We start from the raw sequence: 24,488 nt of genomic DNA on the forward strand, positions 1-24,488 counted from the left end.
CACCACCAGAGCTCTCATTATGTTCCTACTAGATTCAAAAAATTGAACCTCCGCCTCCAAATCAACATGTACTGTAGTGGGATTTTACGAAAGGAGGAATCTTTTTACCAAGTTGTCTTATTAATTGAGACAGAACGTTCCACAGGAAATCCTGTTACAACTGTGAATACTAATGAATGCTAATAGCCATGGGATTGATTTAATCTCCAGCTAAGCCCTCCTTTTTACTTGTTTGCCATAAGAATAATTAAACTTATGACTTGACAAACAATATTAAATTGGATGTCAGGGGTTCACTGAAGTTTAAGCTCATCTTTTGTCTGCTAAGCTCCTTTAAATATATTCATATCAAATTTGACTAGCAAGTAGATGAAAAATAGTCACCAGATTTCCAGGGAATTTCTGTGTGAAGTTTGAATATATAGGCGTACATAAAGCTAGAGATAATGGGTTTAAATATTTTAAATAAAATGTATTATTGATATACTTCAAATATAATATTACTAATAAAATTTATAACAAATTAGTTTTGATTTTGTAGGAATTAATTGCTCCATATTTTATTTTATTGGAAATAAAATAATAATCTTAAATCATCTCTTCAAGGCAGCCAGTTTACCCAAGACTATCATATTTTTAATAGCTTGATATTTTTTTTATTCTTTTTGAATAGATGGCTAAAATAGTGTATACTATACTCTCCATTTTTGTGCAAATGCGACCCTCCCTGCTGTTAGTACGTGAACAATTAAGTATTTAATTTATTTGACTTATATGCCGTCCAATCCGGTGGAACTCAGAGTGGCTTACAACAATAAAAATATGATACAATTACAATAAAGTCAAATGTTAAATAGTATAAAAAAAAGTAAAGTCCCCATTAAACTAACAATAAAAAAATGATGAAACAATGATTAAAATGATTAAACAATCATACACACATACACACCAAGCAGATCATAGGTCGACCTTGAATAGGTGTTAACACTCACGTATGCTTGAAACTTCATCCTAAAAATGTAAAAGTGATTTTCTTCCAAAACCAAAGGGAAAATAAATACAACATTTTCGTTCTTTATTAAATAATGAGTCTTGTTACAGATACAACACATGTATCGCTGTGCCCGGGTTCAAGGACTGGACACCAGTGAGGGGCTTCTTCTCTTTGGAAAAGAACACTTTTATGTGATTGATGGATTCACCATGACTGCCACACGGGAAATACGGGACATTGAGACCCTGCCTCCAAAGTGAGTAAAGCTTTACAACAGTGGACGGTGCAAGAGAGAAATACAGTGGTGCCTCTACTTACGAACTTTTCTAGATACGAACCAGGTGTTCAAGATTTTTTTGCCTCTTCTCAAGAACCATTTTCCACTTACAAACCCCAGCCTCCGAAGGTTTAACCGGAAAAGGCAGGGAGAAGCCTCCATGGGGCCTTTCTAGGAATCTCCTGGGAGGAAACAGGGCCGGAAAAGGCGAGGAGAAGCCTCTGTGGGGCCTCTCTAGGAATCTCCCGGGAGGAAACAGGGCCGGAAAAGGTGGGGAGAAGCCTCTGTGGGGCCTCTCTAGGAATCTCCCGGGAGGAAACAGGGCCTCCACCCTCCCTGTGGTTTCCCCAATCGCACGCCTTATTTTCTTTTACATTGATTCCTATGGGAAAAATTGCTTCTTCTTACAAACTTTTCTACTTAAGAACCTGGCCATGGAACGAATTAAGTTCATAAGTAGAGGGGCCACTGTATGTGAAAATGTATATGCAATAAATGTACACAATCAGTTTTCAATTTAAGTCATAGTACAAAGAGATAAATAAAGCTGAAAATATGAAGAGAAAGATCATTGAAACAAAACGAACCAAATGAAGAAAGTAAAATCTACTGACCAATATTGTGGGTTAACAATGTCACTTCTACCTTCTTCTCACTCTCCACAGTATGCACGAGCCTATTATACCCCGAGGCGCAAGACAGGGTCCAAGTCAACTCAAAAGGACCTGCAGCATATTTGCCTATGAAGACATCAAAGAAGTGCATAAGAGAAGATACTTGTTGCAGGTGGGTTCTGCGGGACTGTGCTTTTTTGGTACGTGAAACCTAAAAATGTCCCATGGGTTTAATGGGGAATAATATTTTATAGATTGGAATGCATATAGGTATTTTTAAGTTTTGGTCAGTTTCATTCAAGCAAAGAGGAAGCCTGTAAATTACCATATTTTTGGACTATAATACTGTACTTTCACTGCAGAATAAAAATGCAACTGCTTGGAATACATTTTTAAAAGGTATTTTCTATTACAGCCAATTGCCGTTGAAGTATTTTCAGCTGATGGACGCAACTACCTCCTGGCTTTCCAGAAAGGAGTGAGAAATAAAGTCTATCAAAGGTACTATAAATCGGAAGAAAAGTGTATATACGTATAAACTTATATACATATAAATGTATATATGTATAAACTTATATTCATATAAATGTATGTGTATTATAGCATTACATATTACTCTCGTAAGTCTATTATGTTCTTAACTTTGATTTTCTTCTTATCCTTCTTATCTTTCATCACCCATCGTGTCCTATATAATATTATTTATTTTATCTATTTGTGTGTGCGTGTGTGTGTTTTAACCATTTATACCAATTCTCCCAAATTTTATAGAATTCTGCGTCTTCTTTATCCTGTAATTGCATTGTCATTTTGCAATTCTCTGCACATTCTAATATTTTAGTTATTTTCATAGTATTTATAGGGATTATTTCTTCTTTTTTTACATATGTTGGTCTTGTATATATGTATATTTTGTACTTGTATGTTGTATGTTGATTTGTTTAAGCATAAAACATATCAGGAAAGACTTAATGAACTCAATCTGTATAGTCTGGAGGACAGAAGGAAAAGGGGGGACATGATAGAAACATTTAAATATGTCAAAGGGTTAAATAAGGTCCAGGAGGGAAGTGTTTTTAATAGTGAACACAAGAACAAGGGGACACAATCTGAAGTTAGTTGGGGGAAAGATCAAGAGCAACATGAGAAAATATTATTTTACTGAAAGAGTAGTAGATCCTTGGAACAAACTTCCAGCAGACGTGATAGATAAATCCACAGTAACTGAATTTAAACATGCCTGGGATAAACATAGATCCATCCTAAGATAAAATACAGAAAATAGTATAAGGGCAGACTCGATGGGCCATGAGGTCTTTTTCTGCCATCAGTCTTCTATGTTTCTATGTTTTAAATTCAATGAAAAATATTTTTTAACAAAGCTACTATAAATCGTTTCTTGGTTGAGTGTCTGCAACTAATGTATCGTGGGAGATAATACTAAAGTGTAACATTTATTTAATTGATTTGTTCTATTAATTTGTAGCTACTGAGTTACTGTCCAATTCCAATTGGAATGTATTGTTTGCTAATTGCGTTGCTTTCTTAATTTTTCAAAGGTTTTTGGCCGTAGTTCCATCTTTAACTGACAGCTCAGAATCTGTCTCGGGACAACGACCCAATACCAGCGTAGAACAAGGGTAATCGTTTCTTCTGTGATTCTGTGTGATCCAACTCAAAGATCAGTTTATGAGCAGATCTTGTCTAAAGTATTCCGTTAAATAATAATTTTCTATTTTTCATCTAAATCAGAAACTAGTATCAGGAGTTTATTGAAGCATCTGTCAGTTTATTAAGTTAAAATATAGGTTTTGGAATGTGGTTGATATTATTGTGACTCAACTTTAAAATGTAACATTTAAGAAATGTTTTTGTTGAATTTCTCTGTACTTTCTCATCTAACATATTGTTCTAAGTACAGATAAGTAAAGCAAATTTTGGGATTTTTTTTTAATGTTCATAAAATACTAATTAGTGGATTCCTTTCCTATATTATTCACCATTTTTCTTAAACATTCCCCAGCCCCAAACCTCTATTTACTGTCTCTACTTAGATGCTGATCATTTCCTATGGCTCAGAAGTGTCAACATGACATTATAGCAGGTCTTCTCCAATAGCGGATGAAAACTGAGACTTTCCCTAGATCTTCCAATGAGATTTGAAATTTGAACCAGAGATTTTTCCCTATCTCAGTATCACACCACATGTAAATAAAACCATTCAGACCAATTCTGAATAAAATTAATTGAAATCCAAGTTTTCATGAATAAGTGACACTTCTGAATGTGAAGAGCACCTTGTAAAATTAAGCATTTGCATTAACTTAAAATAAATATGTTTTTTTCCCCTGTCTTTTCCGTACTATTGAATTTTCCGTTCTGTTAATTCAGTGGATTAAATTTTCCCCATCAGATCTGGTTTGCTGAGCACTCTTGTAGGAGAGAAATCCGTGACACAGCGATGGGAGGTAGGCGGACGCAGCGCTATTTCATTTCTACATTGGGGGGGGGGACGGAATATTGAAACGCAATCTTGGAACTTTATGTTCATGTTATATAAAGCAGGAGACGAATTTACAGTTTGAAATTTTGTAATTGACAACTGAATTCCAATGCTTCTCTCTCTCTCTCTGTCTCTCTGTCTCTCAAGAGAGGTGAAATCAGTAACTTCCAGTACCTGATGCACTTAAACACTTTGGCGGGTCGATCCTATAATGACCTTATGCAGTATCCGGTCTTTCCATGGATCCTTGCTGACTACGATTCAGAGGTAAATACAGACTCCGATGTACAGAAAAGTTGAAAATAAGCCTACATTTCAGTGTGTTCCTAATAAGGGCTGGTAAGCTTATTTGCTTACTTAATATATAACAGCAGTAGCACTTAGACTTATTTGCCACTTGGCAGTGCTTTTACAACCCGCTCTAAGGGGTTTACAGAGTCGGCATATTGCTCCAAACAGCCTGGATCCTCAGTTTTACCAGCCTGAAAAGGATGGGAGAATAGCCACTAGATACGTGAAATGACCCTTCGGCATTTATTCTAAATTCTGTGGCTGGAATTGCTGATAGAAAACAAGAGTAACTGACCTTGTCTTAAAATGAGATGTTGATTCTTAATTGGTTAGTCTTTGCTGCTAAAATGCACAGTGTTGTTAATTTTAGATAATAAAGTTGCTGATTATAGTTATCATTATTTTATTGATATTATAAATGAATTAATTATCAATTGGTAGTGAGATTTTGAACTTAAAGAGTGCTAGGGATCCAATGGTCCTAAAAGCTGTCAGAGAATCAGCATCATCTTCACAGCATTATTATGGGTCCTGGGCAAAGCCGTCTACTGGGCCCTTACAAAAGCACAGGAATAAGGAGTCCAGGGGGGAAATGACAGCAGTATTCAGACACTTGAGGGTCACCACAGAGAGGAGGGGGATCCAGGGCACCAGAGGGCCAGACTAGGAGCAACGGATGGAAGCTGACCCAGGGGAGATTCAACCTGGAAATAAGGAAGATCTTTCTGACGGGGAGAGCCATCAACCAGTGGAAGGGTTTGTTTGTGGAGGTGATGAGAACTCCAACCCTCCACACCTTCAAAAAGTGATTGGGTTGCCATCTGTCTGGGGTGGTGCAGGGTCTCCTGCCCGAGCAGGGGGTTGGACTAGATGACCTGTAAAGTCCCTTCCAACTCTAATAGTAAATAAATATAAATGGTTGGTAAAATAGATTTATCACTTTGAACAAAATTGGTGTTGAAAAACACAGTCATATTCAGTAAGCCACATGGTTGCTGTATTTATAGGATGTAAGGTTCATTGAAGGGTTAACATACACAGATGAGTACGGGGCCCCTTTGCTCGTGGGCCCCACAGGTAGGTGCCCATCAGGCCCACGTGTTAAGACAGCCCTGCAGAGAATTACTGTAAATCCAAGATGGATTTGTCTGGCCTATCAAATAAGGTTGCAGTCTTCCTCTAATCCAGTGTTTCCCAACCTTGGCCACTTGAAGATATTTGGACTTCAACTCCCAGAATTCCACAGCCAGCAAATGCTTGGAGTTGAAGTCCAGATGTCTTCAAGTGGCCACGGTTGGGAAACACTGCGAGTCTAATGTACGGCCTTCACTAATCCTGGGATGTCCGTCCCCCCCTTCTTTTCTTCAAGGAATTGGATCTTCACAACCCAAAGACATTTAGAAACTTGGCCAAACCGATGGGGGCCCAGACTGAGGAGAGATTAGCTCAATATAAAAAGCGCTACAAAGACTGGGAGGATCCGAACGGTGAGTTCTTAGCCTGGGGATCTGTCGGCTGTGTGAACCTCTGCAGTCAGTTAGTCCTCCACTTACAACAGTTTGCTCAGTGACCGTTCAAAGCTCCAAAAAAGTGACTTATGACCATTTTCCACATGATTATTGCTACGTCCTCATGGTCCATGATCAAAATTCAGGCCCCGGGCACCTGACTCGTATTTATGATGGTCACCACGTTCCAGGATCATATGATCACTTTTTGTGACCTGAGAATGAAAGTCAGTGTGGGAGGCAAGCTCACTTAACAGCCATGGCAAGAAAGGTCAGGTTGCCTTGCTTAGCAACAATTGTCATACGTCGAGGACTAACTGCATATAACATGTTTATTCTTTAAAAGAAAAACTTAATCTACTATCTTTACTATTTTACAGATCATGCTAATTTATATACTAATATTTTAATATAATGTATTACATTACATATTTATTCATTACATATAACAATGAAGCCTATTTCAAGCAGATAAACAAATTGCTTTAGTTGATATTTAGTTTGATATACAGTGATAACTCTACTTATAAACTTAATTCGTTTCGTGACCAGGGTCTTAAGTAGAAAAGTTCGTAAGAAGAAGCAATTTTTCCCATAGGAATCAATGAAAAAGCAAATAATGTATGTGATTGGGGAAACACAGGGAGGGTGGAGGCCCTGTTTCCTCCCAGGAGGTTCCTAGAGAGGCCCCACAGAGGCTTCTCCCTGCCTTTGCCAGCCCTGTTTCCTCCCAGGAGGTTCCTAGAGAGGCCCCACGGAGGCTTCTCCCTGCCTTTTCCGGTTACAGTTTCGGAGGCTGGGGTTTGTAAGTGGAAAACGGTTCTTGAGAAGAGGCAAAAATAATCTTGAACACCCGGTTCTCATCTAGAAAAGTTCGTAAGTAGAGACATTCTTAGGTAGAGGTCCCACATTATTACCTTCTCCCTCAAAATCTCTTAAGCTCCTTCATTCACTGAAGCTGTTGACTTTTCTTTCCATTCCTGCTTTTGATTAATGTTGTTTTCTTTCAGGTGAGACCCCGGCCTATCACTACGGCACCCACTACTCCTCAGCCATGATAGTCGCTTCCTACCTTGTGCGGATGGAGCCTTTCACACAGATATTTCTAAGGCTGCAGGTAACGTCCATCGCTTATTTCTGTCTGTTGCAGGGCTTGTTTTGCAACCTCAGTCTCAGCATCCTCAAGCCTCCATCAGTGCAGCCCTCCATGCAGCCATTCACCCCTCTTAAACCTGCTACCTGTTTATTGTGCTTGTTATTTATCATGCCAGAATGTTGTGAGTTATGTGTGTGACCAGATGGTGGGCAACATTTGTTTTTAGATGTAAATTGCTCCTGCAAACTTTGGAGTAAATCTCAGAGTGACTTTGTCTTGACTCATCTTCAGAAGGTGCTTTTTTCTTTCTTCTCCTTCTTCTTCTCCTTCTTCTTCTTCTTCTTCTTCTTCTTCTTCTTCTTCTTCTTCTTCTTCTTCTTCTTCTTCTTCTTCTCCTCCTCCTCGTCCTCCTCCTCCTCCGCCTTCTCCTCCTCTAAAGCCAGGTGCATCTTATGGAGTGAAATATATGGTATATGGGAGGAGGAGAAAAGGGTTGGGGCCATTAGGCTCTAGACCCCCTGGCTGACGAAACATAATGTATATGTTGGGTGCATGGGAATGACTGCTTTTTAATATTATTGGCTTTTAGACTAATTAGTTATATTAATTGGTTTGGGGCGTTTATATTGTTTGTTTTTTATATGTTGTAAGCTGCCCCCGAGTCCTCGGAGAGGGCAGCATGTAAATCCAAGAAATAAATGAATAAATAAGAAAGATGGGTATTATTTAAAAAAAAATATTTCAGAGTTGAATAGGATAGAATAGAATAGAATAGATTCTTTATTGGCCAAGGGTGATTGGACACGCAAGGAATTTGTCTTGGTGCAGATGCTCTCAGTGTACATAAAAGAAAAAGAGACATTTGTCAAGAATCATGTGGTACAACACTTAATGATGGTCATAGGGGCCAAATAAGCAATGAAGAAACAATCAATATTAATAAAAATCTTAGGATACAAGCAACAAGTGACAGTCACACAGTCCTAAGTGGGAGGAAAAAGATGATAGGGATGATGAGAAAAAACGAATAGTAATAGAAGTGCAGATTTAGTAAAAAGTCTGACAGTGTTGAGGGAATTATTTGTTTAGCAGAGTGAGGGCATTTGGGAAAAACTGTTCTTGTGTCTAGTTGTCTTGGTGTGCAGGGCTCCGTAGTGATGTTTTGAGGGTGGGAGTTGAAACAGTTTGTGTCCAGGATGCGAGGGGTCAGTCAATATTTTCCCCACCCTTTTTTTGACCTGTGCAGTCTACAGGTCCTCAAGAGAAGGCAGGTTGGCACCAATTGTTTTGTTCTGCATTTCTGATTCTCCTCTGAAGTCCGTGTCGGTCTTGTTGGGTGGCAGAACCAAACCAGACAGTGATGGAGGTGCAGATGACCGACTCAATGATTCCTCTGTAGAACTGGACCAGCAGCTCCTGGGGCACTTTGAGCTTCCTGAGCTGGCGCAGAAAGAACAATGTTACAATGAAGCTGTCCTTTTCCTTCCCCAGGGTGGTCACTTCGACTTGGCCGACCGAATGTTTCACAGCGTGCGCGAAGCCTGGTTCTCTGCGTCCAAGCACAACATGGCCGACGTGAAGGAGCTGATCCCAGAATTCTTCTACCTCCCAGAGTTGCTGCTTAACTCTAACAACTTCGATCTAGGTGAGAGAGACTCTGTTCAGTGACAGGTAGTTCTCGGTTTATGACCCCACCGGCCCCAATTGGGGTCAGGATTCCTCTTGATAAGCAAGAGGGTTGCTAGGTGAGTGCTGCCCAGTTTTATAACACTTTTTGCCATGGCTGTTAAGTGGACACACTCGCCTAACAATTGCACTGCTCAGTTCTGACTGGGCCTCAGCCCACTATCAAGCACCAGAAGTTGGGGCCCCCTGTGTCCGGCCCAAAGTCCTTATGTGAAGCCAGAGGTTGGCCTGACACTGTTTGGTAGTGATAGAGGAATGCCGGGGTGTGTGTGTGAAGCGTTATAAAATTGTGCAGCACAAACTTACAAACATTTAACACATAGCAGGGGTTAGTTACCCATCTCATTTTAGAAGATTCATTTTTAATACAGAAAAAGAATATGTTCTTAATTCATTAAGTCAACATAGTAATCTAAATGAAAAGAAGAATATTGTTCAAACATTCTAATGATATAGAAGTTAAGTTGATAAAAAAAGAGAAAATATAAAATCATTCTGGTATATTCATACATTTCTCATATTGTTCAATTTTTATTTTTATTTTTATCTATGCACTTATAGACTTTATTCCAAATAGTATAAAATTCAGATTCTTCTTGGTCATTCAACCTTCTTGTCATCATATCCATCTCTGCACAATCTAATTTTTTTTATTATTACCTCTTCTTTTGGGGGGATGTAATCTAAGGGGCTCAGAGTTGGAATGGTTCCAGTCGAATCCAGGCATGGCCGTTAATAAATCGAACCCTGCGAGAAGCACAGGGGTGGAAGTGGTTTATTTCTCAGGTGCTATTTGGTTCCCTGACAACATGGTTTAGACTGCCATTTGGCTGGGGTGATGTAGGATTTCCTGCTCAGGCAGGGGGTTGAACTCGATGACCTGTAAGGTCCCTTTCAACTCTAATAATAAATAAATAAAATAAACAACTAGACCAGGACTCTTTGTGGTAGATTTATGACTTGTTTGCAACAAATAGCAATAGCGCTTAGACTTATATGGCACTTCACCCTGCTTTTAGCACTTTACAGCCCTCTCTAAGCAGTTTATAGGGTCAGCCCATTGCCCCCAACAATCTGGGTTCTCATTTCCGACCTTGGAAGGGTGGAAGGCTGAGTCAACCTTCCGTAGGTCAAAAGCGAACTGCCACATTGCAGCCCGCAGTAGTGCATTCGAGCCACTGTGCCACCAAGGCTCACAATCACCTTATAATATCATGAAAATAGTTTTACAATAGGAACCACCTACTTAATTTATTTTGTTTTAGTAAAAATAGCTTGGAAGAAACCAGGAAGAAGTAAGGGCAACGTTTAATCTTTGACGTGAAACCACCATACTCTTTAATTGTGTATTTTCTTTGTATTAAGCTCTAGGTGTTAGATCTGAGCATTCTTATAAGAAAATGAAATAGATCAAGGCCTGCTTCCCAGTATTGGTCTCAAAAAATAAAATTAACTTTTTATGCTCCCCTCTTATAGATAGAATAAAATTCAAACCTTCCACAGAGACTTGCAAATTCAGTGAATTACGCAGTATTCAGGATATTTGTTCAAGATACAAATCTAATTAATAATAATAATAATAATAATAATAATAATAATAATAATAATAATAAGCATATTTTTGTTTTATAGGTTGCAAACAGAATGGCACCAAACTCGGAGATGTAATCCTTCCTCCGTGGGCAAAAGGGGATCCCCGTGAATTCATTCGAGTACATCGGGAGGTAATACAACTTTCTCTTTTAAAAACAAGAGAGAGAGAAATTTTAAAAAAGAACAGGCAAAAATACTGACTTTCATCCAATATTTGAGCTGTGTTGTAATAAATTGAGAGATCCAGTTTACTGTAGTGATTAAGTGGCGAGTTCTAATCCTGTTTTGGGCACCAAGGTTAGTTGGGTTTTCTTGGGACAATCATCAGGAGACTGAGTTCTAGTCCCACCTTAGGCCTGAAAGCTGACTGCGAGACTTTGGACCAATTACCAAAAGACTGTGAGTTCTAGCCCTGCCTTAGGCATGAAAGCTGACCGGGTGACCTTGGTCCAATCACCAGGAGATTCCAGCTTTGCCCAGATAAAATATGTAATGAATTCCTCTCTTTTTTCTGGAAATAATCTTTGGGTGCAGGTGAGTCACCCTGTTTCTTTAACTGTTGCTCTTATTCCTCCATGGTAAACAGAACCAACGGAAATGTCGATTGGTAAATAGAACCGGTTGCTTCTATTTAACCCCTGTGTTCTAAATTGCAGGCCTTGGAGTGTGATTTTGTGAGCGCACACCTACACGAATGGATCGACTTAATCTTTGGCTATAAACAGCAAGGGCCACCGGCAGTAGAAGCTGTCAATGTCTTCCATCATCTCTTTTACGAGGGGCAAGTGGACATCTACAACATCAACGATCCATTGAAGGAAACAGCTACAATTGGATTCATTAATAATTTTGGGCAGATACCTAAACAGGTAGCATGTTTTATTTTGTTTTTGAAATGGCTGGTTTTACCCACATTTTGGAAGATCTGTGAGATTTGCACTTTCCCCAACCTGCTGCTTTCTAGACAGATTGGGATTTTGGTAACTATAGCAACCCCAGGCTCTGTAGCCCTAGGAGCAGCAATAAAGGAGAATGTTTGTAGCTGGGGGTTGAAGTGAGGAGGGTCTTTGTTGCTCTCTGAGCTTGCCAGTGTTTCATTGTCCAAAGCAGGTAACACCATCACTGCTAGTTCCCAACCTTGGCCACTTGAAGATATCTGGACTTCAACTCCCAGAATTCCCCAGCCAGCATTCCCAATATTCCGAGCAGAGTCCTGTTGTTTCTCCACACACACGCACTCGGGCACTGATTGTTGTGTGGGGGCAGGAAACAGAGAAGTTAAACAACCGCCTGTGCTTGCAGAGAGAGTTATGATACGGACACGTTTTGAATGGCCTCTCTGCAAGTCAGGCACTTTTGCTGGAAATCTTACCTAACCTTTAATGCTGCCCTGTTCTCTTCCCTCCTGCAGTTGTTTAAGAAACCCCACCCACCAAAACGAGTGAGAAGCAGAATTAACGGAGAAACGAGTGGGATTTCTGTGCCCCCCGGCATCACAAACGACAAGATTTTTTTCCACCATCTAGACAACCTCAAGCCTTCTCTGGCGCCAGTCAAAGGTACACGGGATTCATTTGGCGTATTTTAATTTTACTTCCTAGTCCACTTTGCGGTTCCTCCTCCCACGTTTACCTGTATCAGTGGCCTTCAGTTGAGATGTCTGGACTGCCACCTCCAATTTAAACATTTGCTTATGTGGGTGTAGACCAACTTTGTACTATATACACACACTGGGGATTGATTATTCTTTGCTATTTTGGTATGCATACTTTTTAGGAATTTAGAAGATGGCCTGCAACCTTCAAGGCTTTGTTTTAAGTCTTTCTATTTATTGCTTTTGCCCATTGTTGCTTTTAATTAATCTCTTCCCATTGTCCCGGTAAATTTCTCCAACCCCCGAGACCCTTTTCACCACTCATAATATTGAACGGAAACCTGATTCTTCAAACACACTTACTGAGAGAAGAACAGGTTTCTGTACCATACTCCGGGACTTGAAAAAAGTTCCTTTTTTACTTGCTGATAGTTACAAAATAGTTATTTTACATTTTTTAAAAAGTTATAAAATAACTAAAATAACTGAGAACATTAAAATGTCTGCCAGAAATGCATTTTAAATTCATGAGAACTCTTCAGACGTTTATAAAGGTAGTCCTCAACTTACAACCTCAACTGAGCATAATTTAAAACTGTAAATGATAGTCATAATTCAAGAGATGAAAAAATATGAATCCTGACTTTCCTGTTCTGTTTTCTTCCACAACAGAACTCAAGGAGCTGGTGGGGCAGATAGTTTGCACAGACAAAGGGATTTTGGCTGTAGAAATGAACAGAGTTCTCCTCCCACCCACCTGGAACAAAACGTTTGCTTGGGGTTATGCGGATCTCAGCTGTAGGTTAGGAACCTATGAATCAGATAAGGTTTGTATCTCTCTGGCCTATAATGCCACTCATACAATACAGTGATATCTCGTCTTACGAACCCCTCGTCATACCCACTTTTCGAGATACGAACAGGGGTTTAAGATGTTTTTGCCTCTTCTTCCAAACTATTTTCACCTTACGAACCCGCCGCCGCCACTGGGTTGCCCTGTCTCCGGACTTCCGTTGCCAGCCGAAGCGTCCGTTTTCATGCTGGTGGGATTCCCCTGCAGAGATGGGGTTTCCCATGGAGGGGAGCCTCAGGGGAATCCCAGCAGCGCTGGCAAAAGGGGTGAATTTTGGGCTTGCACACATTCATCACTTTTCCATTGATTCCTTTTTTAAAAAATATTTTATTTACAAATATACACTAAACACATAAGAACATATAGTTACGATTGACAATGAAAAACCTGTTGAATGACATAGGCAGCAATCGTATACTTTGACCATAAGCCAAAACAAATAAACAAAACAGTCAATGAACATACAGAGCTACAAAAGGAAGGAGAAGAAAGAAGAAGAAGAAAGGGAAGAAAGGAAGGAGTGGGCGGCTGTACGGTAGAACTGGGTTAAGATTATGAACTAGTTAGGAACTGAATGGAAACCTGGCTGGGATAAACACAGACCCATCCTAAGACAAAACACAGGAAACAGTGCAAGGGCAGACGAGATGGACCAGGGGGTCTTTTTCTGCCCTCAGTCTTCTAGGTTTCTATGAATGAGAAAGGAAGAGAGGGAGGAAGGAAAGAAGGAAGCAAAAATCCACAGGAACTGAATGGAAACCTGCCTGGGAGAAACATAGACCCATCCTAAGATAAAACACAGGAAACAGTCTCAGGGCAGACGAGATGGACCAGGGGGTCTTTTTCTGCCCTCAATCTTCTAGGTTTCTATGTGTGTTTTTTGCTTGTTTTATTTTAGGCAGTGATTGTTTATGAATGTTTATCGGAATGGGGACAGGTTCTCTGTGCCATCTGTCCAAACCCTAAACTGGTCATTACTGGAGGCACCAGCACCGTGGTCTGCGTGTGGGAGATGGGCACTTCCAAGGAAAAGGCCAAAATGCTGACCCTCAAGCAGGTATATTAAAACTCTGCCTAAGATCCTGAAAAGATCTTCCCGGAAACCTCTACAAAGTATTGTGGCTGAATGATGCAACTAAAATATTTTCATTTGAAAGCGGTCACTGTTTTGGAAAACAGGGCAAATCTCCATCCAGGAAGAAGACAGAAAATGAGAGGAGAGGAACAGGGGGAAATAAAAGAAAGAAGGAACAGGGGAGGGAGGAAATGGAAGGAAAGGAAGAAAGGAATGGAAATGGAAAGGAAGTGTGTCTGAAGAAATAACTGTTGACCCGTTGTGTAGTTCTGCACCTCGATTTTGATTTCCGCTCTCTTTTGCTTTGTGTTTAGGCCCTGCTTGGCCATACGGAGACGGTTACCTGTTTAACAGCTTCACTGGCCTATCACATCATTGTGAGTGGGTCATGTGACCGCACCTGCATCATCTGGGATTTGAACCAACTCTCCTTTGTGACGCAGCTTCGGGGTCACAGGGCTCCGGTCTCCGCCCTCTGCATCAACGAACTGACGGTAGGAGAGGGGAGCCCAGGCCTCGTCAGCCGAACCCCTGTAGCCAGAGACCAGGGCTTGTAGGGTGCTTCACAGGCAGGCCTGGACTTAACAACCACTCATTTAATGACCAGCCTCACACCGACAGGTGCGCATGCGCCCACGACGATCCAGAAGAGTGTACCTGTAGCGGCCGGCAAATGGAGCCCTCACTTGCCAGGCCCGTGTGCAGAAGACAGGCCCGTGCAAAAAGCGCATGCGCAGAAGGCCAGGGGCATGTGTGGAGGGTAGGCATGCATGCGAATCAGGCGCCTGTGTGCACACACTCGCTTTGTGCACACGTGGCAAACCACAGTAGCGCCAAAATGGGAAACCCAGCCTGGAGGCCCCCTCCGTCAAGGCTGCATGTTGAGTCAAGAGTGGAGCGAGAACGGTTTACACACACGCACACACTCGGGTCTGCTTCCCTTCAGGAGCTGGGAAAGTGAAACGTTTGGACTTCAAAGAGAACTTCTAGGGAATGGAATGGAATGGAGTAGAATAGAATAGAATAGAATAGAATTCTTTATTGGCCGAGTGTGATTGGACACACAAGGGATTTGTCTTTGGTGCAGATGCTCTCAGTGGACATAAAAGAAAAAGATGCATTTGTCAAGAATCACGTGGTACAACACTTAATGATGGTCATAGGGGTCAAATAAGCAATGAAGAAACAATCAATATGAATAAAAATCTTAGGATACAAGCAACAAGTGACAGTCCTAGAGTCCTGAGTGGGAGGAAAAGGATGATGGGAATGATGAGAAAAACTAGTAGAATAGAAGTGCAGATTTAACGACCTTTCTTGCCACCGTTGTTACGTGAGTCACCGCATCAGATTTGGCTTCTGCGCCTGCACTTGAAGCAGAATTATCAGCGCAAATGGCTGAAATCTCTCACGCGCGTCCTCACACCAAATTTGGCTTCTGCCTGTGCCCCCCTCCCTCTCTGGGGCCAGAGCCTGATCTGGCCCCTCCCTCCCAGCACCCGGGCAGAGGACCAGGTTTTGAATCCCACCTCTGCACTGCAACGCTGGGAATGTGACTTCCGTGCTAGGCCATTCAAGAAGACCTTTATTATTTGTTATTATCATTTATTAGATTTGTATGCTGCCCCTCTCAGAAGACTCGGGGAGGCTCACAACAATGGGACAAATCTAATGCATTAAAAGAAACCTAAAACCCATGATTTAAAAACCATTCCACACACTCGTACCATACATAAATGATATAACCCAGGGGCTCAGCTTCCCCAAGCCTGACGACATAGGTGGGTCTTTAATAGCTTATGAAGGGCAAGGAGGGTGGGGGCAGTCCTGATCTCCGGGGGGAGTTGATTCCAGAGGGCCGGGGCTGCCACAGAGAAGGCTCTTCCTCTGGGGCCCACCAGACGACACTGTTTAGTCGATGGGACCCGGAGAAGGCCAACTCTGTGGGACCTAATCAGTCGCTGGGATTCGTGCAGCAGAAGGCGGACCCGGAGATATTCTGGTCCGGTGCCATGAAGGTCTTTATAGGTCATAACCAACACTTTGAATTGTGACCGGAAACTGATCGGCAACCAATGCAGACTGCGGAGTGTTGACGAAACGTGGGTTCAACTGAGCTGCTCAATCTTTTGGTTTTTTAAATTCTGTGGCTTAATGAGGTGGCATGAATTGATAATGCCCTTGTCTTGTTTCCCATCAAGTTGAATGGCACAATTTGAAAACTGTTGTGCGTTAAAGATTGTTTGTGTGTGAATGTGTAGTGTGTGTGTTTCTGAAAGGTTTTCCTCCTCTCCTTCTAGGGCGACATTGTGTCCTGTGCCGGGACCTACATCCATGTCTGGAGCATTAACGGGAACCCCATTGTGAGCGTCAGCACCTTCACCGGACGCAGCCAACAGATTCTCTGCTGCTGCGTGTCCGAAATGAACGAGTGGGACACTCAGAATGTGATTGTGACTGGGCACTCGGATGGAGTCGTCCGAGTAAGTCCCCGCAGCAGTGAACCAACCTATTCCCTCCCCCCCCCCCTTTTTTATATCTTCCTCCCGTTTGGACAATTCATCGTACATGTGAGTCTTGAAGGCCACCAGGGGTTCTGCAGATTCGTGGAAGTAACAGAAAAACAAACCCAATTCTTAATTTTGAGCTATTGTTTAAAAGCTGTATCACGAAACAACTTTCTAGGGTTTTCCGTTGCATTGTAGCAATTTTTGCAGATTTCCTTTATATTATATTGATTCCCTCCATTATTATTATTCTAAACATTTTTCGACAGGATTTATTAATAAGAATGGAGTTGATTTTAATTTAAGGGTTCATTCTCCCTTATGTATTTTAATGAGCCGTGATTTGCTCTAGCAGCAATTTGCTTTAGGTGAAAAGAAAGTTAAGCAAATGGCAATATCTTGTCAGATTTGGATGATAAAATATGGATAATTAATGTTTAAGATTAAATAACTGTTCTTTTTGAAGGGCAATTAGTATATGATAAGGGTAAAGAAATTTTTAAGAGGTAAACAAGGATGTACGACAATTGAAAACAATCACTTTGGCCTAAATGTAATAAAATTTAATAGATAAGTGAAAGCAAATAGATGAGATGTAATAGCAAATAGTATTGTAAGTTTCTATAACGATATTGAAAAAGTTTATATGAACATTTTCCAGGTGATAAAAGTAAAGGAGGCAGCATATTGTTGGATGATAAAACACCCAATATAAATGTAAATTCATTGTATTTTATTGAAGATTGAAGGTACAGTGATGCCTCTACCTACAAACACCTCTACTTACGAACTTTTCTAGATAAGAACCAGGTGTTCAAGATTTTTTCTGCCTCTTCTCAACCCTTGTTCACTTACAAACCCGACCCTCCAAAACTATAACCAGAAAAGGCAGGGAGAAGCCTCCGTGGGGCCTCTCTAGGAATCTCCTGGGAGGAAACAGGGCCAGAAAAGGCAGGGAGAAGCCTCCGTGGGGCCTCTCTAGGAATCTCCTGGGAGGAAACAGGGCCAGAAAAGGTGGGGAGAAGCCTCTGTGGGGCCTCTCTAGGAATCTCCTGGGAGGAAACAGGGCCAGAAAAGGTGGGGAGAAGCCTCTGTGGGGCCTCTCTAGGAATCCCCTGGGAGGAAACAGGGCCTCCACCCTCCCTGTGCTTTCCCCAATCGCACGCATTATTTGCTTTTACATTGATTCCTATGGGAAAAATGGCTTCTTCCTACAAACTTTTCTACTGAAGAACCTGGTCACAGAATGAACTAAGTTCATACGTAGGGGTACCACTGTATACAATACTGCACAGTTTAAAAGTGGACACCCCCCAAAAAAAAATCACCCCAAAAAAGAAAGTTAAGCAAATGTAAAAATAATATTGTGTGTATTAAAGCAGGGATCTCCAACCTTGGCAACTTTAAGACTTGTGGACTTCAAGTCCCAGAATTCCTTCAACTTCCAGAATTCTGGGAGTTGAAGTCCACAAGTCTTAAAGTTGCCACGGTGGGAGCCCCCTGTGTTAAAGGATGTTAGCTCAGTTCCTCATTGTGTATTTGTCACCCTAGTTTTGGCGGATGGAGTTTCTACAGGTCCCTGAAACACCAGCTCCTGAACCCGTGGAGATGCTGGAAGTGCAGGAGGACTGCCCAGAACCACAAATAGGTGCTTTGTTTTGTATTCTGAATCATCTTCCTTGTTGTCAACTTCAAATTCAGCTAGTCCTCAACTTACAACTGGTTTGGTCAAGGACCATCTGGAATTACAAGAGTGTTGAAACAAAGGGGGCATAAGACACCCCCCCCCCCCAAATTCCGATTGTTGCCTTGTCTCTGAGCTCATGTGACAAAAAGCAGCAACACACCCATTCTTAACAGCCACAACACCATCCCTTTGTGGGTCATTTAACGGCTGCAGCTGGAGGCACCTGGATTGCAGCCATTGATGAGGTGGCCACATAGGTACCTAACTTAACAACTGCAACAATTTATAGCCCAAATTGTAGACTCCGTCGTGGTTGTAAGTTGAAGACTATCCGTATAATGATTTATGATATGATTGTGATTTAAGAAAATTTGATATGTGGGTTTAGAAGAAGAGAAACGTTTAGGACAAAGGTGGAATAAGAACATAAGAAGGCTTGGAAAACATTCTTTGCAGAGAGTAACAATGAAAGAACTTGCAAGCCAATAAGAGCTGGGAACATTATTGGCCCCTGTTTACGGCTAGAAAGAAACTTATTCGGAGCAAATTAGAGCAATGAAAAAAAAAACCTGCAAAGTCTTAGGACTTGGAAAACATTCTTTGCAGAGAGTAACAATGAAAGAGCTTGCAAGTGGGTAAGAGCTGGGAACATGGTTAGCACCTGGTTAGGGCTGGAAAGAAACATTTGGAGCAAGTTAGAGCAATGAAAAAAACCAGGCAAAGACTTAGGGCCTGGAAAACATTCTTCACAAAGAGTAGCAATGAAGGAACCTACAAGGTAAGAGGTGGGAAGATGGTTAGCACATAGTTAGGGCTGGGGGGGGAAAGCTACATGCAGAGTATAAGACGCACCCAAATTATCAGCCTCTTTTAGGGAGGAAAATGGTGCATCTTATACACTGAAAAATACGGTATTTGTCTACCCACGTTTGTGTGCTTCTGAACTGCTAGAGCAAGTAACAGACACTTACCCTGTTACACAACGCTTGGGTCGCGAACCTTCCCGATGACAGGCTCGGCCTTTTAGCCACTGAGCCCTGGTGCCGCCCTGGTGCAGTTATTGAAGCCTCTACTTTTGCCTCCCAAGCAGAAGGTCCTGATGAAGACAGCAGTGATTCTGAAGCAGAGGACCAAGCCCCAGCCCAGGACGCCCACCCGCCCGAGACCCAGCCCCAACAAGCCCCTGTTGGTCACAGACCTCGGTCATCCTCCGCTCGAGCATCAGCTGCATGGTCAGTCGAAACCACCTCTGAAGACACAAGGCGTTGGTCTGACCACCTGAGCTTGGACGAGAAAGACGGCTTCATTTTTGTGAACTATTCCGACGGACAAGCCAAGGGATACGCGAGTGCGCCAGCAAACCATTCGAGTGCCAACCAAGGGGAGTTGCGGCACTACAGCAGGCTCAAACCAGGTGAGGGACACGGTTGCAAAACGGACGGGTCAGATGTGGTGGGGATGCAGCACGTGGAGGGTGGAGACTTCAGTTTGTTTGTTTGTTTGCGTGTTATATTTGTGTGCCACTCACTCCAATAGGACTCGGGGCAGCTAACAATAATTACTAAAAAATTACAGTTTTGCTGCTCATCCATGTAGCTTCTCCAGCCTGAAGTTGCAGAACGTTTCAAACCCAAAAGCAAAGAATTCCAGTTGCCATGAATCCACTTGGAGATAAACTCTACCCTGGATGGCTGAGACCCTTCACCAACATTGGGGGGAAGAGTTTCTGTTCTCTGTCCAGCCATGTTAGGGATTGGTGCCCATCTTCTGAAAAAAAAGGACCACTGGCTGCTCCATGACCAACAGAGATTTCCATAGCCCTGGTTCCAACCGAGGGTTAAGTTTTCTTTGTGAAGAAGCCGTGGATCAGAGGCTTCTCACTTGCCTGCTAGTGTGCTTCCTATTGTGAATGCTCCCTGTCCACCTCATGTCAGAGTCTGAGGAGGAGGAGGAGGATGGAGGTCCCTCTGGATGCCCTGGGCCAGGGGCTTTGCCAGTTGAAGCAGAGAGTGAGGCAGGAAGTGACTTGAGGGAGCCTGAGGGGGCTGATGTGACATCAGGGGAGTGGTCCCAGTCAGAGAGGGAGGAAGACATGAGAGGGGAAACTCAGTGGACTGACCCTCACTATAGAAGAATGCTTCAAGGCTAGAGGAGCTACAGAGTAAAATATATCAGCTTACAGCCTGAGCCTCTTGGAGGTGTGATGTCACTTCCAGGCAGTATAAAGGAAGGGGATTGTGGGAAATGGGGCGTGGAGACTCAGTGCCGTTCTTTGGAAGAGACATGAAACAGGTGTGTGTGAGCTTGAACAAAGTTTTAAAACCATGATTTCTGCTTCAAAAAGACAAATCTTGCTGGACGCTGCGCTGGGGAAAACCTTGGACACATGTTTAAGTAAACGAATTGGCCTTTATCTCAGGAACTCTGGACAATGATTTGCAGCTAGATCAAGAGATAAATAACTGCTTGTGTGCTGCTTTAACCCTGCCCTTCATTCATGTACACTTGATTTAGAATAAAGAGTCGGATTTTATCATCAAATGATTTCTGAGACCGGAATTTGCTCCAAACACTCACCTCTCATCACCTCTGTCTCTGTCTAGGCTACCGGTGGGAGAGGCAGCTAGTGTTCAGGAGCAAACTAACTATGCACACCGCCTTTGACCGCAAGGACAATGCCCACCCCGCAGAAATCACAGCGTTGGCCATTTCCAAGTAAGTAAGGCTGCCCTCTCTTTAACGCCTTGCGCATAATCCTTCCAGATGTACCGGAAGGCTTAGCAGGGCATTGAGGCTTCAGATCCCCCAAAGCAAAATAGGTGGGGGGGGGGGGACCCTGCCTGCTGTCATCTGTCTGAAAATGGGATTCAATCGATTCATCACCAAATGAAGCCGATTCCAGAGGGCCGGGACCCCCACAGAGAAGTCCCTTCCACAAGGCCTCGCCAAGTGGCATTGTCCCGTTGACAGGATCTAGAGAAGGCCGACTCGGTGGGACCGAACCAGGCGCTGGGACTCATGCGGAATTCTCCTCTTCCACCATAAATTTTGACCGGAAGCTAACACAGATTTGTTTCTTCCAGAGACCACAGCAGGATTCTCGTTGGAGACAGCCGAGGCCGAGTGTTCAGCTGGTCTGTTAGTGACCAACCCGGGCGCTCGGCCGCTGACCACTGGGTGAAAGACGAGGGAGGAGACAGTTGCTCCAGCTGCTCCGTCCGGTTCTCTCTTACCGAAAGACGTCACCACTGTCGGAACTGTGGACAACTCTTCTGTCAGAAGTAAGAACAGCCCAGTCAAGGGCCTGAAAAGTTTTTACTCCCGCACTGTGGGCGTGGCTTATTGTGTGGGTGTGGTTTGAGGGTCATGTGACCGGGTAGGAGTGCATTGACAAAGAATCAACAGCATTATTGGTTGAGGAGCATTTTAAGGTTTTTTCCTGAACCAACAAGGTTCAGAATGATAACAGATTAGGCAAGTAGCTCAATTTTCTTTACTTGCTATAAAAGTTCAGTTCTAGATAATGATTAAATGATTAAGGTGTTTATGGGTTGAAAACATACTATTTAATTATTTCCTATTTTGAAAAGGATCACATTAAGGTGCTATAAAAGGAAGGACAATAAAAAACTATTAAGTACTCAATAAATGCTGCATAAACTTACTACCCCCACTGCCCCCCCCACCCACCAGGAGCCCATCACTGGAATGCAATAAAATGCATGTGAATACAGTGGTACCTCGAGATACGAGTTTAATTCGTTCCGGACCTGGGCTCTTAAGTCGAGCAGCTCTTATCTCGAACGACTTTTCCCCATAGGAATTAATGTAAATAATTTTAATTGGTTCCAGCCCTCAAAAAACTCACAAAGTTAGTCTAAATTATGCAGAAAGACATGTTTTTAATGAAGAAATGTACATGTACATATAAATGAATAATGAAGTTTCTTTCACTTAACTTGTAAACTTTCTTAAACTTTTAAATTTACATATGTTCAACTTCTCTGCCACCCAATCCTGTAGGACAGAGGTCCCCAACCCTTTTTGCACCAGGGACCGGCTTTAAGCGATCAAGAGAGGAATGGGTGAATGAATGGACGGAGGGTGGGTGGGAAGAAAGAAAGAAAGGGGGAAGGGACAGGAACAGAGGAAGGAAGCAAGGAAACTTATGAAAGGGGAGAGTAAGAGAGGAATGAGTGAAGGGAGGGAGGGAGGGAAGAAGGTGGGAAGGAGAAAGAAAAGAAGAAATAGAGGAAGGGAAGGTAAAAGAGAGAAAGAAAAAGAGCAAGAAAGAAAGAAAGAAAGAAAGAAAGAAAGGGGGAAGGGACAGGAACAGAGGAAGGAAGCAAGGAAACTTATGAAAGGGGAGAGTAAGAGAGGAATGAGTGAAGGGAGGGAGGGAGGGAAGAAGGTGGGAAGGAGAAAGAAAAGAAGAAATAGAGGAAGGGAAGGTAAAAGAGAGAAAGAAAAAGAGCAAGAAAGAAAGCTGCAAGCACCCCCCCGAGCCCCCCAGGCCGGCTGCAACCTTTTAAAACACGTGCGCCGCTTCGCAGCTGTCTCCTGAAGCCGAACGCGGAAGTTAGCGTTTGGCTTCAGGAGACAGCTCCTTGGCGCTTGTATCTCGAATTTGGGCTTGTAAGTAGAACAAAAATATCTCTCCCCTCCCAGCTCTTATCTCGAGTTGCTCTTAAGTAGAGCAGCTCTTATGTCGGGGTTCCACTGTATTTCACTAACATTTCAAGCTAGTGCCCTTCACTTAAAACCACCTGTGGCTCCTGTGCCGTAGGTTCGCCATCATTTGTATAGAGCCTCCAATTCGAGCAGGGGGTTGGACTAATACTCTATGTTCTATAGCAGGGCTGTCAAACCTACGGCCCGCGGGCTGGGTGTGTCACACACTGGCCACGCCCATGCCCGGTTTGGCAAAGTGGAGGGAAAGTCCCGATACACCACATGACGCCATTGTGACAGCCCTCTTCCACCTCCACAACCCACACCCCTAGAAACCGGTTTTGTAGCACAACCAAGCCTGCTTTACGGAGACAAGAGTCTTGCCCTGAACAGGAGAAGGAATGGGAAGAGCCACCAGTATTAAGCCCACGTTTCTTTTTTCCTCCAGGTGCAGCCGTTTTCAGTCCGAAATCAAGCGCTTGAAAATCTCTTCCCCGGTTCGGGTGTGCCAGAACTGTTATTACAATTTGCAGCACGAGCGAGGGCCGGAGGACGGATCCTGGAATTAACACCGCCAGGGTCCACAACGCAAACCCCGATTACAGTGTTGCAGGGCCAGCAAGAACTCAGCCGACGGGATTAATTCCAGGGACGCGCAAGCCCATCCGAAGAGGTGGCAGCATTGGCCATTCCCGTGTCCGTCTTTCCTACAGCAAGGGCTGCACGCAAGAGGAGGGGGCGGCAATTATTTTGTGGGTGCCTCTGCAGAGACGGGGCCAGGGGGAAAATCAGCCAGGATCTGGCGGGAAATACGTAAGGATGGCCACAATTTGCGTGGAGGGCCCCCAAAGCCCCTGCCGTCTTCTCTGCTAGGAAGAGACCTCATTCACCACCTCTTGATCCATCTTGACCTTTTGTAGCTAGTCCCCTTTTATTTGGGTTGCCAGAAGCAGGAGGCTTTTTAGAAGAAGAAGAAGAAGAAGAAATAGTTGTAAATTTTGCCTTCTTCGCAAGCAAACTGTGGATATTGTAAATAGAGGGAAAATGGCCTTTTTATGAAAAAAACACAGACTGAACTGCCTGTTACATGGGACTTCAGACCACTCTACGTTGCCTCCCTTCTTTAGCTCATCTATTTAAACATGATTTTTCAAAAAAAGAACTTGAAAAGAAAAAGCATCACGGGGCATTATCTCACTTTTTTATTTTCCTTTATTATTCCAACTGCATGATTCTTTCAGTTAATCTCATGGTCTTAATGTAAGACAAGCTATTTTGAAGATGGGGGGAGGGAGAGGGGGGGAACACCCTTTTCTTTTGGGGCATAAGACTTCAAACATTTTATTCTAAACTGTAAGATTACCAAAAAGCCCCCCCCCCGCCTTCTGTTGCGTTTTTAATACATCTATTTAAAATCTGTCTTCATATTTAAATAAGGTCTGTTTTTATACACTGTGGGCCTTGCTGCTTGCTCCTTCTTTCCCATTGTAAGTAATCCACTAACCCAGGTAGGTCTCAGGCAAGTCTTACTTAAAACAC

At 42.7% G+C, this 24,488-nt stretch overlaps 1 protein-coding gene across 9 annotated transcripts in view; it reads left to right on the top strand.

Annotated features, from left to right (window-relative positions):
- WDFY3 (WD repeat and FYVE domain containing 3) overlaps positions 1-24,125 on the top strand; it is a 145,197-nt gene extending 121,072 nt beyond the window's left edge. For 7 of the 9 annotated variants that reach the window (XM_070758084.1, XM_070758086.1, XM_070758087.1 and 4 more), the window contains 21 exons: positions 1,102-1,250; positions 1,937-2,057; positions 2,301-2,386; positions 3,445-3,525; positions 4,299-4,353; positions 4,536-4,655; positions 6,049-6,166; positions 7,198-7,304; positions 8,775-8,928; positions 10,602-10,693; positions 11,219-11,431; positions 11,974-12,121; positions 12,829-12,983; positions 13,908-14,066; positions 14,399-14,578; positions 16,385-16,567; positions 18,143-18,239; positions 19,366-19,692; positions 20,882-20,993; positions 21,362-21,559; positions 23,398-24,125. In XM_070758084.1, the coding sequence (XP_070614185.1) occupies positions 1,102-1,250; positions 1,937-2,057; positions 2,301-2,386; positions 3,445-3,525; positions 4,299-4,353; positions 4,536-4,655; positions 6,049-6,166; positions 7,198-7,304; positions 8,775-8,928; positions 10,602-10,693; positions 11,219-11,431; positions 11,974-12,121; positions 12,829-12,983; positions 13,908-14,066; positions 14,399-14,578; positions 16,385-16,567; positions 18,143-18,239; positions 19,366-19,692; positions 20,882-20,993; positions 21,362-21,559; positions 23,398-23,518 (2,976 nt within the window). In that variant the 3' untranslated portion in view covers positions 23,519-24,125. The remainder of the gene's footprint in view (positions 1-1,101; positions 1,251-1,936; positions 2,058-2,300; positions 2,387-3,444; positions 3,526-4,298; positions 4,354-4,535; positions 4,656-6,048; positions 6,167-7,197; positions 7,305-8,774; positions 8,929-10,601; positions 10,694-11,218; positions 11,432-11,973; positions 12,122-12,828; positions 12,984-13,907; positions 14,067-14,398; positions 14,579-16,384; positions 16,568-18,142; positions 18,240-19,365; positions 19,693-20,881; positions 20,994-21,361; positions 21,560-23,397) is intronic. The other 2 variants (XM_070758085.1, XM_070758088.1) reach the window with 1 other exon arrangement.
- Positions 24,126-24,488: the final 363 nt, after the last annotated feature.

The sequence above is a fragment of the Erythrolamprus reginae genome, chromosome 7, assembly GCF_031021105.1.
Source record: "Erythrolamprus reginae isolate rEryReg1 chromosome 7, rEryReg1.hap1, whole genome shotgun sequence".
In the NCBI taxonomy this organism is placed as follows: Eukaryota; Metazoa; Chordata; class Lepidosauria; order Squamata; family Dipsadidae; genus Erythrolamprus; species Erythrolamprus reginae.